Source organism: Pholcus phalangioides, unplaced genomic scaffold (genome assembly GCF_987345545.1).
Source record: "Pholcus phalangioides strain wild (caught in Gottingen) unplaced genomic scaffold, Ppha-v1.0 ptg000021l_1, whole genome shotgun sequence".
Lineage (NCBI taxonomy): Eukaryota > Metazoa > Arthropoda > Arachnida > Araneae > Pholcidae > Pholcus > Pholcus phalangioides.
In genome coordinates this window covers 14,625,116-14,644,059 of record NW_028301614.1, presented here as the reverse complement: position 1 = coordinate 14,644,059, position 18,944 = coordinate 14,625,116, and the positions used below count along the sequence as shown (strand labels likewise).

General features: G+C 38.3%; 1 protein-coding gene across 4 annotated transcripts in view; it reads right to left on the bottom strand.

Moving 5' to 3' along the window:
• Prp16 (ATP-dependent RNA helicase l(1)G0007) overlaps positions 1–18,944 on the bottom strand; it is a 104,011-nt gene that overhangs the window by 7,374 nt on the left and 77,693 nt on the right. For all 4 annotated transcript variants that reach the window (XM_089249148.1, XM_089249152.1, XM_089249150.1 and 1 more), the window contains exons 19-22: positions 8,340–8,504; positions 8,056–8,204; positions 7,904–7,958; positions 7,116–7,376 (exon numbers count right to left, since the gene is read on the bottom strand). In XM_089249148.1, the coding sequence (XP_089105274.1) occupies positions 7,116–7,376; positions 7,904–7,958; positions 8,056–8,204; positions 8,340–8,504 (630 nt within the window). The remainder of the gene's footprint in view (positions 1–7,115; positions 7,377–7,903; positions 7,959–8,055; positions 8,205–8,339; positions 8,505–18,944) is intronic.

The following is an 18,944-nucleotide window of genomic DNA, read 5'->3' as shown; positions in this document are numbered from 1 at the left end:
TTCACACAACACATTACTGCATGAAGCGGATGTCGATCCCACAACAACTGTCAAAACGACTTCAGTCTTTTCGTCACAGTTTTCGCGTACAAGGAAGACGTAGTTGTGTCATCTTGCCGACGGCCATCGTCAAAGGGTTTGATAAAATGGGTCAAGCTCACACATTCAGGACACTTCTCGACTCCGGAAGCCAATCAAGTTTCATCCGGGAGACATACGTTCAAACACTTGGTCATAATTGCAACTTGAATCCATGGGTGGGGATACGGGGGGGGGGACCCCCAGCATCAAAGGTGAAGTTGACTGATCTAATGTATATATGCATATATAAATTGGCATCATCATCATCGTGCCCCCCCCCAGACTTCCAAGTCTATCTCCGCCTATGTTTGAATCTCTCTGGATTATTGTCAACCAAGCTTGACAAGGTAAGAGGCCTGGTTCATTTCAACATATCTTCAAATGACAACGAATCGACTGAACTGATTAATGCTTTTGTGTTGCCTAAAATAGCATGCAACTTGCAGCAAACAAACATTTCTTCAAAGGGGTTGACACTCTTCAAAAACTCGAAACTAGCAGATAAACATTGTTTCCGTACTGGTCCTGTGGATGTACTATTGAGTGCAGATGTTTTTGGAAAACTGTTGTTGCCTGGATGAGTAGCATCTCGTGATGGTTCACTTCATGCCCTCGAGACAGTGTTTGGCTAGGTCATCTCTGGGAAGGTACATACTACAGACATACTGAGACCTGTTTCAACAACACTTCTCGTACAAAGTAGAAGCTTCAATCTCAATAAGTTCTGGGAATTGAAGGAAGTCCCACAAACTTCATTGTTGACAGCCGAAAAGCAAGCATGTGAAGAACACTTCGACACAACTCACACACATAATTCAGTGGGAAGATTCATAGTCAAGCTTCCTTTCAAGAACATCGATGGAAAATTGTCATCATCCAGAGACGTAGTAGAGACATGACTTATACAAAATGAAAGGCATTGGAGACACCAGCCAGAAGCTCAGAGAATGTACCGTGAGTTCATGCAACAGTATGAGACCCTGGGGCACATGAAACAGCTGGAAGTGACAATCAAGACAAGTACTACCTACCTCACCACGCAGTTATGAAGCCAGAGAATCAAGCCAAGTTTTGTGTGGTTTTTGATGCTTCAGCAAAATCATCATGGTGTTTGTCACTGAATGACAAGCTGATGGTTGGACCAATACTGCAAAACGATATTGCCACCCTTCTTCTCCGATTCCGAACTCACAAGTTCACAATGACAGCAGACATTGTGAAAATGTATCGTCAGATCCTTGTTCATCCGGATGACACGAAGTACCAAACAATCTTATGGAGAGAATCGCCAGACATACTCATCAAGGAATATCAATTGCTGACTGTACATACGGAACTGCATCAGCACCTTACTTAGAAACCAAGTGCCTGCAACAGTTGGCTGAAGATGAAAAAGATGAGTTTCCCAGAGCTTCTGTCATTGACAAGCAGGATTTTTATGTAGATGATTTGCCCACTGGAGCAGATTCCATCGAAGAAGCTATTCACATTCAGCAGAAAATCATTAAACTTTTTCAAAATGGTGGATTCATCATAAAAAAGTGGGCATCAAATGAAGATGTTCTTTTATCTCTACTGAATGACTTTTGTGTGCAACAAGTACTACATTTGAAATAGAGACTGATATCAAAACTTTGGCCATTTATGGAAGCCAAAGGATGATGTATTTGTTTTCAATTCAAAATCCCCACCAATGAATATGCAACAGTGGACCAAGCGCTCTGTTCTATCGCACATCTCCAAGGTGTTTGACCCACTTGGATGGCTGGCTCCTGTTGTAATCAATGTCAAGACTCTAATACAAGAAATCTTCCCTGGTGGTCATTGGAATCCCATTGATGGAACCAACAATCCCGCTGATTGTGCATCACAAGGAATGCCAGCCAACAAATTCAAGGCATTTTCCCTATGGAGTTCTTGAAGACTTTAAAAAAAAAGAGGGAGAAAATAAAGACAAGAAAACAGGTGTCTGTAACTTAAAAGTATTGATGTATCCATATTTTAGTGTTATATAGTATTTAGAGTATAAAAGTGGACGAGGTGACCTATCATTGTTTACTGATAAAAGAAGACTGTTGAAGAAAGCGATAAGGGATAGTAAAAAGGAAGTTGAATCTAGGTTGGCAGGTAACATTGGCTCTGACCCAAAATCATTTTTTCGATATGCCAATAATGGATGTAATGGGACAGTTGGCCCCCCTCTCGATAGGAGGCTCTAGGGTAGACAGCAATGTAGGCATGTGTAGTGCTTTCAATGACTTTTTCTCGTCGGTTTTTAAAGGAGATAATGATATTCGATATACAGGTGTTGCATGGGGTAATAAAACCCTCAACGATATTCAAGTAGAAGACGTGGAGGTCCTAAATCTTCTAAGAAATGTATGTGCAAGCAAAGCACCAGGACCAGATGATATCTATCCCAGGGTCCTCAGGGAATGTGCTAATGAATTGCTGGGGCCAGTCGCACAGATATACAGGAGTGGTGTTGCTGAGGGTATCGTCCCAAGAGATTGGAAACTGGCTAACGTTGTTCCGATATTTAAGAAGGGTAGTAGAGGAACGGTGTCAAATTATCGTCCAGTGAGTTTGACGAGCTCCCTCTAAAAATTTTTGGAAATTATCATCAAAAGGCAGTTTGTGAAGTGGATAGACGAGAATAATGTATTCTCGGATAATCAGCATGGGTTCAGGAAGAGGAAGTCATGTGTAACTAACTTCCTTTGCTTCTATGATCACGTGACTAAAGCTTTGGGTAAGAGCAAAAGTGTAGACGTTGTTTACCTTGATTTCCAGAAGGCATTCGATCGGGTCCAACATGGCAAATTCTTGAAGCGTTTACACGTGACTGGAATTGGGGGCAACTTGCTGAATTGGATAGAATCGTGGTTAAGAGATAGGTTGCAACGAGTTATGGTGAACGGGGAATTCTCTGGTTGGACAGACGTCACAAGTGGAGTTCCTCAGGGAAGTGTCTTCTTGGCCCCATACTTTTTTCACTTTTTATCGATAAACTCGATCAGGGTATCAATGGGATTACTAGCAAATTCACAGATGATGTAAAGCTAATGGGGGTAATCGGAAATGAAAGCGATAGGGAGTTGCTCCAGACCAACTTAAACAGGATTGCAGCATGGGCAAATGAATAGAGCATGATGTTTAGCGTTGATAAATGCATGGTCGCTCATTCTGGTTCGAACAACCCACGGTTCTCTTACAAGTTGAATGGTGTCACTATCACGGATGCAACTAGGGTCACCGATTTGGGAACTCTCAGGTTCCCAACCTGACTCTGTCAGTCAGGCCACTCCGTCACTCTGACGAGCGACTTAGGTTTCCTGAACATTGTTCAGCGGTGGTCAAAAGCGAATAGAATGCTTGGTCTCATTTTCAAAAAGGTCTCTTCGCGTTCTCCTAAAGTCATTCTTCCGCTTTTTCGAGACTTAGTTCGTCGTGGACTGGAGTATGCTGTAAGGTTTTGGAGACCATACCTAGAGAGAGACATAGACTTGGTTGAAGGGGTACAGAGAAGAGCTATGCGTGTCCTTATTGGCACACTGGGCTTGAGTTATGAAGTGAGACTTCATTTTTTGAATATGTTTACATTGGATGAAAGCAAGTGTCGAGGAGATATGATCGAAGTGATCAAAAATTTCAATGGGATGGATAGAATGGACCATGAACTTTTAGTACACCGCCAATCGACTGCTTTTACCAGGGGACACTAGTATCGATTAGTGAGGGACAATGCAAAGTTATGGTGTCGCAAGGAATTTTTCTCTAATAGGGTTGTTAATAAATGTAATAGCTTACCCCCGGAGGTAGTAAATTGTAACAAAATTGACATGTTTAAAAAGAAATACGATAAAAATGTTGGGGTAAATCGAGAAGCTATCCATTCTTAGAATAAGACAACCATAAGTATTTTTTATGGGCATTGTATAATATTTTATCATGTGTATATATTGTTTATAATTTGTGTTAATTGCATTTTTAATTTGGTTGCTGTATTTTTGAAATATATGACATCCATATTTTTATGGGCATCTTTTTATCAGCCACCTCGTTGGGCATTTTGCCTGTTGTGGCGTTGTATTTGTATTTGTATTATGGATAAAATTAATAAAAGAAAATTTTTAGTGCAGAAGGTGGGATTCAGAAAATGAATATATTGATAATTTGAGTCAAAGATACATGAAGTTTGCTACTTTCATACCTTTTAAAGATTGCTTTCATACCTTTTAAAAATTGCATCATAAGTACAGTGAAACCTGCCTAAGACAAACACTGTATGAAACAAAAACGTGTCTTAAATGGAATTAAAATATTATAGCCTATTCAATGATTAATGCTTTGACTTGCACGTTTATAAAACAGAAATCTGTCTAAAACGAAATATTATTTCAGTCTTTCAGTCTCGATGTTACGTCTTGTACAGGTTTCACTGTATAAGGAAATGACTGGATCAAAAACATCATTTGCTATATACAGAGGCGTTTTTAAGTGCTTTGTTTGATGTAGCAGGTTTTTTTCCTGCCATTGCTTGTAATGGTCTGCAAATGCAAATTGGTCCAAGGGTGATGTTCAATCCTCAATATCAATGTATTGTTTGACTTTATAATTTAAAACCAAACAGATTCTGATAGGCATACAGATTTTATTTATCTTGCTCAACATCTACTTTCTTTATGGAAGTGTTGCTCAACACATTGCTACTGGTGAACAAGATCTCAGTCAAACCTTGTCTGCCTGGAATATAAAACTTGTTCTTTAGCTGTAGAAAGTGTAATCCTTTGCTACATTTTCAAAATGAGACAGAAAAAAAATAGTGTTTGATTTTTTTTTTTCTTCGTCTAAGTGAAGTTTGGTAAAGAAATATGGGGTGGGGGGACGTGTTGAGGGTGATGGCAGGGTTGCAATATTGTGCTGTATTGCACTTGGGAGAAAAGATAACACTTTTACCATTACAGCTGAAAATTGCTTGCATAAGAAGTGTTAATTGCGATGAAAAATATTTTAATTTGTTGGGGGGGAAGTCACGCGCACTCTTTTTTTTCTAGATGTAGCTTATACTGAAAGATTAAAACCATCATCTATTGCAGAAACTTATACTTTTCTTTTCAAAGACATTTTAGTAACATGAAGGAAAATTTTCTGATAAAACTATCACACTACTTCATTAGTTAAATTCATTATGTTTTCTATTCATTTTTCCCCGAGACTGAATCACATATTGTTTGAAAAAAAACTTCAATTTTCACTATTAAATGGTGAATTTGTGAAGAATGTGACGCGCTTGTTTGTGAGAAATGAAACTGGGAGAGGGAGAAAAAAGTCATTTTCCCATAGAAGAAAATCCAAGGTTTTTTTAAGCAATTCTAAACATTTTTTAATTTTTTTTTAGCTCACTACATACCTCTTGAATTCGTTTTTTCTCCTATAGAATCTTATATTAACCCTCAGGGGCATGAAGTCCTGACTCGCCAAAATTAAATTTGCATATATGTGTATTAGAGAATAGTTGAATGCTGTGGTTTTATGGTAAACATGTATGCGTGTACAGTATATGGATTGTGCGTTTTTGATTTGTGTAGTTCCTGCTTTGTTTTCACAGATAGAGGAACCAAGGAAAGTTTTAATAATTTACCCTCTTCATTTGTTAAACAGCTACAATAATGGTTTTATGTGAGAAACCCTTTGCATTATGTTTATATGAATGAGAATGTTGTTTTATTTCATAAAAAAAGTGTATAAAATGTGAGCAGAATTGCATATAGCAATTTCATATTTTTGTGCTCAGAAGAATTGTCTACAGATTTCCTCGAATTTTTCTTTTATACTAACATGGTAATCCCAGTATCAAGACTGGAACTTTTCTCTAAAATGTTTCAGAATTTATTGTTCAGTTTTATAGGCTAACAAAGGGCCCATGTCAGGGGTCACATTTGATATATTTTGAACCCACATTCCTGCAGAGTTAACTGCAATACAATTACAAGTCCATTTGTCACTTCATCAATAATTTCAAGTTAATAGAACAGACTTATCAAAACTTAGCAATACTTTACACGAGGACAGTGCATGTACATGTTAATTTTCACAACAAGTGCTCAAAGTTCTTACCATCCACATCGCAAGAATCTCTGTCCCAGCTGCAAACGTCCGTGAAATGACTGGTACTTTTGAAAGGGTTCGACAATAAATATGTCGCCATTGTGAAGCGTGCATAACTGTGGATGGTAAGAACTTTGAGCACTTGTTGTGAAACTTAATGTGCACACGCACTGTCCTTGTGTTAAGTATTACTAAGTAAAGAGTTTTTCCAGCCATTATTGGCTTGTCATTTTTGCATCTTCATTTATCCTTTTTATCCTCCAGCTGATCAGGTTGGGGTTTTTGACCATATATTCCTGTGTGATTCTGTTTTGTTTTTGTGTTTTCTACTTCTAATTGAGTTTTGAATCACCCTGTATATAAATTTGTCCATTGTCAAGTATCACATTCTTAGCATAAGAGTTCTTATGTTAAAAGTGTGATACTCTGCTCTATTGTTACAGTTAGTACTCGTTACTAAAAATTTATATCATTCCAAAAGAATTTTTATAATCTTCAAAGGTTTCCAAAATCTTCATAACAAAAAACTCTAATGCAACTGAAACTTTTCACCATGACCAATAGAATATTCTCGAACGAAAAGTTATTATGAGTTGGTTATGCCAAAAAATGTTTTGTTTTAAATGTTTCAGGCAACAAAAACTGAATTGAATCTGTGAGAAGACAAACAGTACAAGCCCAAAAAAATCCCAGTTTTTTTCTCTCATGAATCGGTTTGGTAAATGTAGATCTAGACAATGAGTCTAAGAGCAATTCTATATCAGCCTCCTTTCATTGGCTAAAGGCATGTTTTAAATTTCAATCAGTGGAAGAACAGTATAGCTGTTCTGAAACTTAAAACATTATTTTATCTGGATTGAGAATTTTGGACTAACACTGTCCATCAGTCCATCTTCTCACCGACTTAATTATATTTGACTTACTTTTGAAGTCATGACTAGTTCATGGTATACAACATAATCTGGAGTATAACCCATTCCAAACAGGGCACTTGTTGGATGAAGATGACAAGGCATACCAGTTCGACAATTAACATATTCTCCGATACCCTTCAGACGAGCACCCTGGTGGAAATATGAAGAGCAGATGCATTTACGAACAATATCCCACTCTGTTCCACATGAAATGATTCTCAGTTTTTGCTGATCTATGATATCTTTCAACTGCTGTCGCACTTCTCGCACCTAAATGGTAAACAATAGTGTTAATGAATAGTGAGAAAAATCCTCAAATAACACAAAAAAATATTCCTGTTTTACTTGACAAGAAAAACTAGTAGTAGTGTATAGTTTTGGTACATTTTCACATCTTGGTTATTTGGTAGTGACTACTTGGTTGAAGAAACCAACAAAGACATGTTTATTATGCAATTATCATTGCACTGATATATGACAAAAGTAGGAATTACTAATATTTTCATCTAGCTAAATTATACATAACTGAATAAGAACCTTTTTTTATAAATTTTTCTTCAATTATCATTTCATAATACTTCAGAATTTTAAGAATCTTCAAATAACACAAACATATTTCTACGCATTTGAATTAAGATCAATCCAAAAGATCTTGCTGAATACATATGTCCAGAACTCTAAACTGAAAAACATAATGATTAATAACCAAACAGAAGGTTAACGAGAACAAATGACAATGCCTAATTTTATGCAAACAATTCATCAACTTGTGAATGTGTTAATTTCATTCTACTTACTTTCCGCATAGCTTTTACATGAATGAAGTGTTCATTACACCATGATGATGAAAAACTGAGGAAAACAAATTTATAAATTATTAACAGTATTACAAATCATATAAAGTTGTTAAATGAATACAAAAAATAAACTGTTAAAACCTTTTACATACTTATGTTGTTTCCACTGAAGATAAACATTCAAAAATGATAAATGGTCACTTTCTGGGACCTGAAACTTCTCTCGAGCAAAATCACTTTCTTCTTCTCGTCCTTTGGGACGATAAAAAATAGCTGGGACAGACAACATTGAAACAATAATCTGTAAAACATCAATAAATGTGGTTCAATTTATTAAGCTGTAAGTTATGGAGAGAGAAATTATTGCATAATTCTACAAGAGCAAGTTATTTGACACTGCTCTCTAATGAATAGAGCAAAAATATAGGCTTCTTACCAAAACTTCAGAACTACATTCCATTTCACAAGAAACAATGAGCATTTTTGACAGTGGCGGATCAAGCGGAAATTCTATCATCAACCGTCCCAATGGCGTGAGATTACCAACATTGTCTAATGCTCCAAGTATCCACAGCTGATACATGGAGTTTAAAATATTGTCCTAATCATAAAAAATCAAATCAAATTAGTAATATTTTCACCAAAATAACAAAGCATAAAGAGCTATAGCATAGTTTCCCAAACTTTTTTATTCCATCGGCCCATATTCAGAATTTTTTTTTTCTTTCATCGCCCCTTACTACAGGGAAAACATAGAATTCTATGTTATACTCGCAGCTTCTATAGTCCACCGGGGGTGATATTGCCCACATGGGAAACACTGAACTATAGAAAAAATCAAAACTTTGCACATACAAATACAACACCACAAAAGGCAAAATGCCCACTGAGGTGGCTGATAAAAAGATGCCCATAAAAATATGGATGTCATACATTTTAAAAAAAAAACAGCAACCCAATTAAAAATGCAATTAACACAAATTATAAACAATATATACACATGATAAAATATTATACAATGCCCATAAAAAATACTTATGGTTGTCTTATTCTAAGAATGGATAGCTTCTCGATTTACCCCAACATTTTTATCGTATTTCTTTTTAAACATGTCAATTGTGTTACAATTTACTACCTCCGGGGGTAAGCTATTACATTTATTAACAACCCTATTAGAGAAAAATTCCTTGCGACACCATAACTTTGCATTGTCCCTCACTAATCGATACTAGTGTCCCCTGGTAAAAGCAGTCGATTGGCGGTGTACTAAAAGTTCATGGTCCATTCTATCCATCCCATTGAAATTTTTGATCACTTCGATCATATCTCCTCGACACTTGCTTTCATCCAATGTAAACATATTCAAAAAATGAAGTCTCACTTCATAACTCAAGCCCAGTGTGCCAATAAGGACACGCATAGCTCTTCTCTGTACCCCTTCAACCAAGTCTATGTCTCTCTCTAGGTATGGTCTCCAAAACCTTACAGCATACTCCAGTCCACGACGAACTAAGTCTCGAAAAAGCGGAAGAATGACTTTAGGAGAACGCGAAGAGACCTTTTTGAAAATGAGACCAAGCATTCTATTCGCTTTTGACCACCGCTGAACAATGTTCAGGAAACCTAAGTCGCTCGTCAGAGTGACGGAGTGGCCTGACTGACAGAGTCAGGTTGGGAACCTGAGAGTTCCCAAATCGGTGACCCTAGTTGCATCCGTGATAGTGACACCATTCAACTTGTAAGAGAACCGTGGGTTGTTCGAACCAGAATGAGCGACCATGCATTTATCAACGCTAAACATCATGCTCTATTCATTTGCCCATGCTGCAATCCTGTTTAAGTTGGTCTGGAGCAACTCCCTATCGCTTTCATTTCCGATTACCCCCATTAGCTTTACATCATCTGTGAATTTGCTAGTAATCCCATTGATACCCTGATCGAGTTTATCGATAAAAAGTGAAAAAAGTATGGGGCCAAGAAGACACTTCCCTGAGGAACTCCACTTGTGACGTCTGTCCAACCAGAGAATTCCCCGTTCACCATAACTCGTTGCAACCTATCTCTTAACCACGATTCTATCCAATTCAGCAAGTTGCCCCCAATTCCAGTCACGTGTAAACGCTTCAAGAATTTGCCATGTTGGACCCGATCGAATGCCTTCTGGAAATCAAGGTAAACAACGTCTACACTTTTGCTCTTACCCAAAGCTTTAGTCACGTGATCATAGAAGCAAAGGAAGTTAGTTACACATGACTTCCTCTTCCTGAACCCATGCTGATTATCCGAGAATACATTATTCTCGTCTATCCACTTCACAAACTGCCTTTTGATGATAATTTCCAAAAATTTTTAGAGGGAGCTCGTCAAACTCACTGGACGATAATTTGACACCGTTCCTCTACTACCCTTCTTAAATATCGGAACAACGTTAGCCAGTTTCCAATCTCTTGGGACGATACCCTCAGCAACACCACTCCTGTATATCTGTGCGACTGGCCCCAACAATTCATTAGCACATTCCCTGAGGACCCTGGGATAGATATCATCTGGTCCTGGTGCTTTGCTTGCACATAATCGTCTTCGCCGTCGTTGGGAACGGACGTGCTATTATCGCGCTCCGCTCACAGACACGCCAGTGCGCCATTTTGTGTCTTTCTTTGTGTTTTTCTTCGTTCTCGTGAGTTTTACTTAGCGTGTTGTTTATTGTTGGGTCATATTCTGCGGTGATTTTCTTTTTTTTTAGCGCACGTTGGATTGTGAGATAAGTGGTTTTTTTTTTTTTAATATTGCTCTCATTTTTTTTTTAAATTTTCGTTGTGTATTTTCGATCGACTTATATTTATTTTTCTCGTTCGCATTTCATTTTCGTTGTTTTTTCGCCAGGTTCGCTCGCTTCTTTGATATAAGTTCGTAGGTTTTGGACGTTAGTGTTAGCAAACAGTGTATACTTTTTCCCGGGTACTCTCAATAACGTTGTTTTCCTTCCATTTGGGCCTATTGTTGTAGTGTTAGTGTTTTGAGATAGTTAGCTAATTCTAATAAGTATAAATTGTACTTCGTAGCTTAATACTTTTTTTAGAGGGTGTTGTATTCTTTATATACATATTTATTTTATTCTTCGTGATTTAGTGCTGAGCATTCTACTTTACGTAATTTTTTCGTATAATCTCTTACGTATATTTTGCATAGTAATGTATTTTACATTATTTTAATTTCCGGTTAACGTTTCTCATTTTCGTATTGTTAAGTATTATTATTATTATCTCGCTTTAGCAATAGTGTTAGTATGCCTCGACCTCGACTAGTGTTGTGTAGAGCTTGCGACGGGAGGTTTCCCTGGTCTAGGGGTATAGTAGCTGATAGTTTCAATTGTAAAGGGTGCTTGGATAGAAAAAGGCTGGAACACGAGGTCGAAGCTTTACGGGAAAAAGTTAGGGTGCTAGAGGGTCCGGTTATAACGGACCCTCTGGTCGTCGAGCCACCTGTTGATGAAGAAGCAATCTCCACGAACAACGACATTTTAGAGGGCGAATGGGTGGTCGTGGATGAGGTAGAGGGGGATAGTGATAGGGGTTTAATCATCGGCGATTCTATGGTTAGGGAACTTGGGAACCGAGTGTGTAGGGATTTTCGGGGTTTCGAGCGCTGTTGTCTTCCTGGGGGGAAGATTGGCAACGTTCGAGACGTTTTTCATCGCCAAAAGTTGCCCTTGCGGGTGATTCTGTGGGTGGGAACAAATCAGGTAGGAGCGAATATTAGTGAGTCTCTGTCAGAATACCGGGATTTACTATTATCCGCTAGGGAGGGGGGTTCAGATGTGGCAGTGATTCCAGTGCTGCCAAGGGGTAGTAGGGGATATAGGAGTAGGATCCACCAATTCAATATAGGCCTGAAGGACATTTGCTCCTCACTTGGGGTCACGTTCTTGGAGCTTCCCGCATTTACCGATAGGTGGCTTCGTTCGGATGGGATCCATCTAAATAAGAGAGGGGTCTGGGAGGTTTACGATAGTCTTAGGTCAGGTTTTTTACTCCCAGACCACGTAGTCGGGAATGCGGGTTAGTTAATGATAATCACAACAGTACTGACGGGGAATTACCCACCTCTGACTTGGATGGCTTCTCGATTGACAACAAACCACCGGGCAAATTAAAATGTGTGTTAATAAATGCCAGGAGCTTGGGTAACAAGAAAGATTTTTTAGAAACTATGATAGTTGTGGAGGACTTGGATCTTATAGCCATTACAGAATCTTGGGCAAGCGATGGGGATGAATCTTTCTTACACATCTCCGGATACGATACTTTTTTGAGAAATAGATCTGATAGGAAAGGGGGTGGAGTGTTGATATACATGAAATCATGTTTGAAGGCTAGAGAGTGTAACGTGCAGAGAAGTGATATTGAAACCATATGGGTTGAACTTGAGAACAAAAGACGTCATAAGCTTATTGTTGGGGTTTGTTACAATCCACCGAATAGGGATCAAAACTATATCGCCAAAATGCATGATGAAATTTCCTACATGTGTAAGCGAAAGAGGGTTCTCATACTAGGGGATTTCAATTACCCGGGTATTGATTGGGAGAACCTTTCATCTGGAAATCAGTATGAAAGAGACTTTCTTAAGTTGGTGCTCGAAAAATTTTTGTATCAGCATGTATCAGAAGCCACTAGGGGTACTGCTATTTTGGATTTAGTTCTTACTAGTTCTGAGGATCTAGTTGAACATGTTTCGGTGGGGGAAGAGTTTTCTTCCAGTGATCATCGTATCGTCAGATTTCTCTGTAACTTTTCCTCGGGTAAGGTTGATAACAAAAGACTGGTTCCTTGTTTTCGGAGAACTAACTTTGATGTTTTGCGAAGAAGGTTAGCGGAAGTTTTCAAAGACCGGTTGGAATCAGTAGGGGTGGTAAGTCAATGGGAAGAATTTAGTACGAAGCTGTCCTCTGTTTTGCACGACGTCATACCCTTTGTTCGAAAAAAGCGTGTTTGTACATCACACCCTCTATGGTTCACGGATAGCGTGCGGAACCTTTATCTTGAAAAGAAAAGAGCATTCAGAGAGTATAAAAGTGGACGAGGTGACCTATCATTGTTTACTGATAAAAGAAGACTGTTGAAGAAAGCGATAAGGGATAGTAAAAAGCAAGTTGAATCTAGGTTGGCAGATAACATTGGCTCTGACCCAAAATCATTTTTTCGATACGTCAATAATGGATGTAAGGGGACAGTTGACCCCCTCTCGATAGGAGGCTCAAAAGTAGAGAGCAATGTAGGCATGTGTAGTGCTTTCAATGACTTTTTCGCGTCGGTTTTTAATGGAGATAATGATATTCGATATACGGGTGTTGCATGGGGTAATAAAACGCTCAACGATATTCAAGTGGAAGACGTGGAGGTCCTAAATCTTCTAAGAAATGTATGTGCAAGCAAAGCACCAGGACCAGATGATATCTATCCCAGGGTTCTCAGGGAAGGTGCTAATGAATTGTTGGGGCCAGTCGCACAGATATACAGGAGTAGTGTTGCTGAGGGTATCGTCCCGAGAGATTGGAAACTGGCTAACGTTGTTCCGATATTTAAGAAGGGTAGTAGAGAAGTGGTGTCTAATTATCGTCCAGTGAGATTGACGAGCTCCCTCTCGAAAATTTTGGAAATTATCATCAAAAGGCAGTTTGTGAAGTGGATAGACGAGAATAATGTATTGTCGGATAATCAGCATGGGTTCAGGAAGGGGAAGTCATGTGTAACTAACCTCCTTTGCTTCTATGATTACGTGACTAGGGCTTTGGGTAAGAGCAAAAATGTCGACGTTGTTTACCTTGATTTCCAGAAGGCATTCGATCGGGTCCAACATGGCAAACTCTTGAAGCGTTTACACGAGATTGGAATAGGGGGCAACTTGCTGAATTGGATAGAATCGTGGTTAAGAGATAGGTCGCAACGAGTTATGGTGAACGGGGAATTCTCTGGTTGGACAGACGTCACAAGTGGAGTTCCTCAGGGAAGTGTCCTTGGCCCCATACTTTTTTCACTTTTTATCGATAAACTCGATCAGGGTATCGATGGAATTACTAGCAAATTCGCAGATGATGTGAAGCTAATGGGGGTAATCGGGAATGAAAGCGATAGGGAGTTGCTCCAGACCAACTTAAACAAGATTGCAGCATGGGCAAATGAATGGAGCATGACGTTTAGCGTAGATAAGTGCATGGTCGCTCATTTTGGTTCGAACAACCCACGGTTCTCTTACGAGTTGAATGGTGTCACTATCCCGGATGCAACTAGAGTCACTGATTTGGGAATTCTCATTGACGAGCGACTTAAGTTTTCTGAACATTGTTCAGCGGTTGTCAAAAAATCGAATAGAATGCTTGGTCTCATTTTCAAAAAGGTCTCTTCGCGTTCTCCTAAAGTCATTCTTCCGCTTTTTCGAGGCTTAGTTCGTCCTGGACTGGAGTATGCTGTAAGGTTTTGGAGACCATACCTACAGAGGGACATAGACTTGGTTGAAGGGGTGCAGAGAAGAGCTACGCGTGTCCTTATTGGCACACAGGGCTTGAGTTATGAAGAAAGACTTCATTTTTTGAATATGTTTACATTGGATGAACGCAGGTGTCGAGGAGATATGATCGAAGTGTTCAAAATTTTCAATGGGATGGATAGGATGGACCATGAACTTTTAGTACACCGCCAATCGACTGCTTTTACAAGGGGACACCAGTATCGATTGGTGAGGGACAATGCAAGGTTATGGTGTCGCAGGGAATTTTTCTCCAATAGGGTTGTTAATAAATGGAATAGCTTACCCCCGGAGGTAGTAAATTGTAACACAATTGACACGTTTAAAAAGAAATACGATAAACATGTTGGGGTAAATCGAGAAGCTATCCATTCTTAGAATAAGACAACCATAAGTATTCTTTATGTGCATTGTATAATATTTTATCATGTGTATATATTGTTTGTAATTTGTGTTAATTGCATTTTTAATTGGGTTGCTGTATTTTTGAAACATATGACAACCATATTTTTATGGGCATCTTTTTATCAGCCACCTCGTTGGGCATTTTGCCTGTTGTGGCGTTGTATTTGTATTTGTATTTGTATTTGTATACATTTCTTAGAAGATTTAGGACCTCCACGTCTTCTACTTGAATATCGTTGAGGGTTTTATTACCCCATGCAACTACCGTATATTGAATATCATTATCTCCATTAAAAACCGATGCAAAAAAGTCATTGAAAGCACTACACATGCCTACATTGCTCTCTACCCTAGAGCCTCCTATCGAGAGGGGGCCAACTGTCCCGTTACATCCATTATTGACATATCAAAAAAATGATTTTGGGTCAGAGCCAATGTTATCTGCCAACCTAGATTCAACTTCCTTTTTACTATCCCTTATCGCTTTCTTCAACAGTCTTCTTTTATCAGTAAACAATGATAGGTCACCTCGTCCACTTTTATACTCTCTGAATGCTCTTTTCTTTTCAAGATAAAGGTTCCGCACGCTATTCGTGAACCATAGAGGGTGCGATGTACAAACACGCTTTTTTTGAACAAAGGGTACGACTTCATGCAAAACAGAGGACAGCTTCGTACTAAATCCTTCCCATTGACTTACCACTACTACTGATTCCAACTGGTCTTTGAAAACTTCCGCTAACGTTCTTCTCAAAACATTAAAGTTAGTTCTCCGAAAACATGGAACCAGTCTTTTGTTATCAACCTTACCCGAGGAAAAGTTACAGTGAAATCTGACGATACGATGATCACTGGAAGAAAACTCTTCCCCCACCGAAACATGTTCAACTAGATCCTCAGAACTAGTAAGAACTAAATCCAAAATAGCAGTACCCCTAGTGGCTTCTGATACATGCTGATACAAAAAATTTTCGAGCTCCAACTTAAGAAAGTCTCTTTCATACTGATTTCCAGATGAAAGGTTCTCCCAATCAATACCTGGGTAATTGAAATCCCCTAGTATGAGAACCCTCTTTCGCTTACACATGTAGGAAATTTCATCATGCAATTCGGCGATGTAGTTTTGATCCCTATTCTGTGGATTGTAACAAATCCCAACAATAAGTTTATGACATCTTTTGTTCTCAAGTTCAACCCATATGGTTTCAATATCACTTCTCTGCACATTACACTCTCTAGCCTTCAAACAGGATTTCACGTATATCAACACTCCACCCCCTTTCCTATCAGATTTATTTCTCAAAAAAGTATCGTATCCTGAGATGTGTAAGAAAGATTCATCCCCATCGTTTGCCCAAGATTCTGTAATGGATACATATGAGATATAGATTTTGTTTCATGAATTCTGAATACCAAACACAGCAATAGGTAAGTATGCAAGTATCTTTGAATTGTGAGTACAACAAGCCAATATCACACACCCACAGATAATTCATCTTATTTCTAAAACTAGTTTTGGAAACTAGGTGGAAAAATAATTTTCTTGTAAAATAGGTTTGCTTCTTCAAAATTTAGATATACTTATGCAAATATGAGATATTTGAAAAAATATGGACCAAGTTTTAACAGCAGATGGAATATTCAAAGACAATAATTCTTAGTTATGAGATGAATGGTCAGAAATGATGTATAAAGGCACTAGAGCAGTATTTTGCGACCTTACTCAAGATTTAATTTCAAGCAGATGAAAATTATTTTGATGACCCAATTCAAAATGACAACAAATCAAAATTCCCTATCTTGAGATACCTGAATTTTCAAAGATACGCTTTGTATGGAACTCAAAGGAAGTCAGCTCAGATTTAATTATGGTACGGAGCATATAAGCAGATTCTGGAGTTTGGTGGGTATGTAGAGGCATTTTCCACCATTCTCATGGTGCATCAGGGTTTAAGCTAGATAAAAAATTCCTTTAGCAAAAAAGTGAAAATGGGGAGAAAAGCTTTAGCAAAATGCTAGAATGCTAATGTTTTATGGTTGGATGTCTTCTCGTTTCGTACCTCCTGCATGCATTTTTGCAAAAGTGGCTACTACTTCTTTCTCATTCTACCACTTTTCTTTTGCATTTTACAAAAAATGCAACCATAGCTTAAACCCTGTGGTGCATGCAAATCTCAAAAATGCAATATTTTGAATTGTTGCCATTTTGCACTAGGCTCTATATTTGATTGTATGTCACAAAATTAGTGACAGTGAAAAATTAATGACGTTCACAAACTTTCATATATAAGATTAAACTGATGTACTGCAAGTTGGCAGTTCATAAAATCATTTCATTTTATTGGTCCTTGGGCTTAGAAATGCTGCTCTAGATGATCTTGTGAATTTGATGTTCACAAAACAAGTGCACATCCCTACAATATTAATCTGTATATAGGATGTCTATTCACATCATGGCCCAATAACTGATTTCTTAACAATTAGTCTTAGAGAAAATTTTCCAAGTTTCAAATGTATAAAGTTTTCAAATGCACCTATCAGCCTAGGAGCCATTATGAGTAAAACAAATCATTTCTTAAAAGTTACAAAATTAGATTTTTCATATGGTCTCTGGATCATGTATAAGCCATGTTCAGTAAAATATTTTTAATGTGCAGATGGAATGTTAAGCAAAAAAAAAAAAAAAAAAAAGAATCAATCCTCTTACAACAAAAATGGACTGAGTTATGGCTAATTAAATTTGAAGTATATTTCTGCTGAGAAAAGGGATTTTCTAATTTAATTTTTTCACCAAGCCTAGCCACCTTTTTTCTCTCTAGCAACTCTTAAAAAGTTATGTCATTGAATGAAATCTGAAGAAAATATAATTAGTTATTATACAGTTTATAAACCTTTCTGAACCCAAGGATCAATCGGTAAAATGTCTGAATCAATGTGGTTGGACAATCATTAGGTTGCAGTTTGTCTGATTTTTGAAAAAGTCATTTTTTTTTACAAATGCACATGTGAATACTACCAACATTTGTAGCATACAAGTGAATAATTTTCATTTAATTAAAATTAACTTTTCAAGTTTTCATCTGATACCCACCCGTCTCATCTTCACAGACCATAGGTTAAGAAACACTGGGTTTTAGATGTAAATTTTTATACAGCCCCCTCAGAGATGAAATAGAATGATGTTTTCTGACAAAAAGTTTGCCTGAAACTCAAAAAATTCAAAGTTTTGACTGTAAGAGAATGTATTTTGTCATGATCTTATGTCAGTGCATGAAGATTTTTTTACTGAATGTAACTTTACTGAATGAATTTTTTCACTGTCTGTGTGCATGGTGAGTTCTGACACTACATGCAGCTCTTTAATTTGTGCATGAGTATGTTACCAAAAAACACTATAATCATCAACCAATCTCCATCAATGTTGCACATACACTGAAGAGCCAAAAAAACTGGTTCACCTGCCTAATATCGTGTAGGGCCCCCGCGAGCCCGCAGAAGTGTAGCAACACGACATGGCATGGACTCGACTAATGTCTGAAGTAGTGCTGGAGGTAATTGACACCATGAATCCTGCAGGGCTGTCCATAAATTTGTAGGAGTAAGAGGGGGTGGAGATCTCTTCTGAACAGCACGCTGCAAGGCATCCCAGATATGTTCAATAATGTTCGTATCTGGGGATTTAGGTGGCCAGCGGAAGTGTCTAAAGTCAGAAGAGTGTTCCTGGAGCCACTTTGTAGCAATTCTGGATGTGTGGGGTGTCGCATTGTCCTGCTGAATTTGTCCAAGTCCGTCGGGATGCACAATGGACATGAAAGGGTGCAGGTGATCAGACAGGATGCTTACGTACCTGTCACCTGTCAGAGTCGTATCTAGACGTATCAGGGGTCCCATATCACGCCAACTGCACAAGCCCCATACCATCACAGAGCCTCCACCAGCTTGAACAGTCCCCTGTTGACATGTAGGGTCCATGGATTCATGAGGTTGCCTCCATACCCGTACACGTCCATCAGCTCGAAGTAATTGGAACCGAGACTCATCAGACCAGGCAACATGTTTCCAGTCCTCAACAGACCAATGTCGGTGTTGTCGGGCCCAGGCGAGGAGTAAA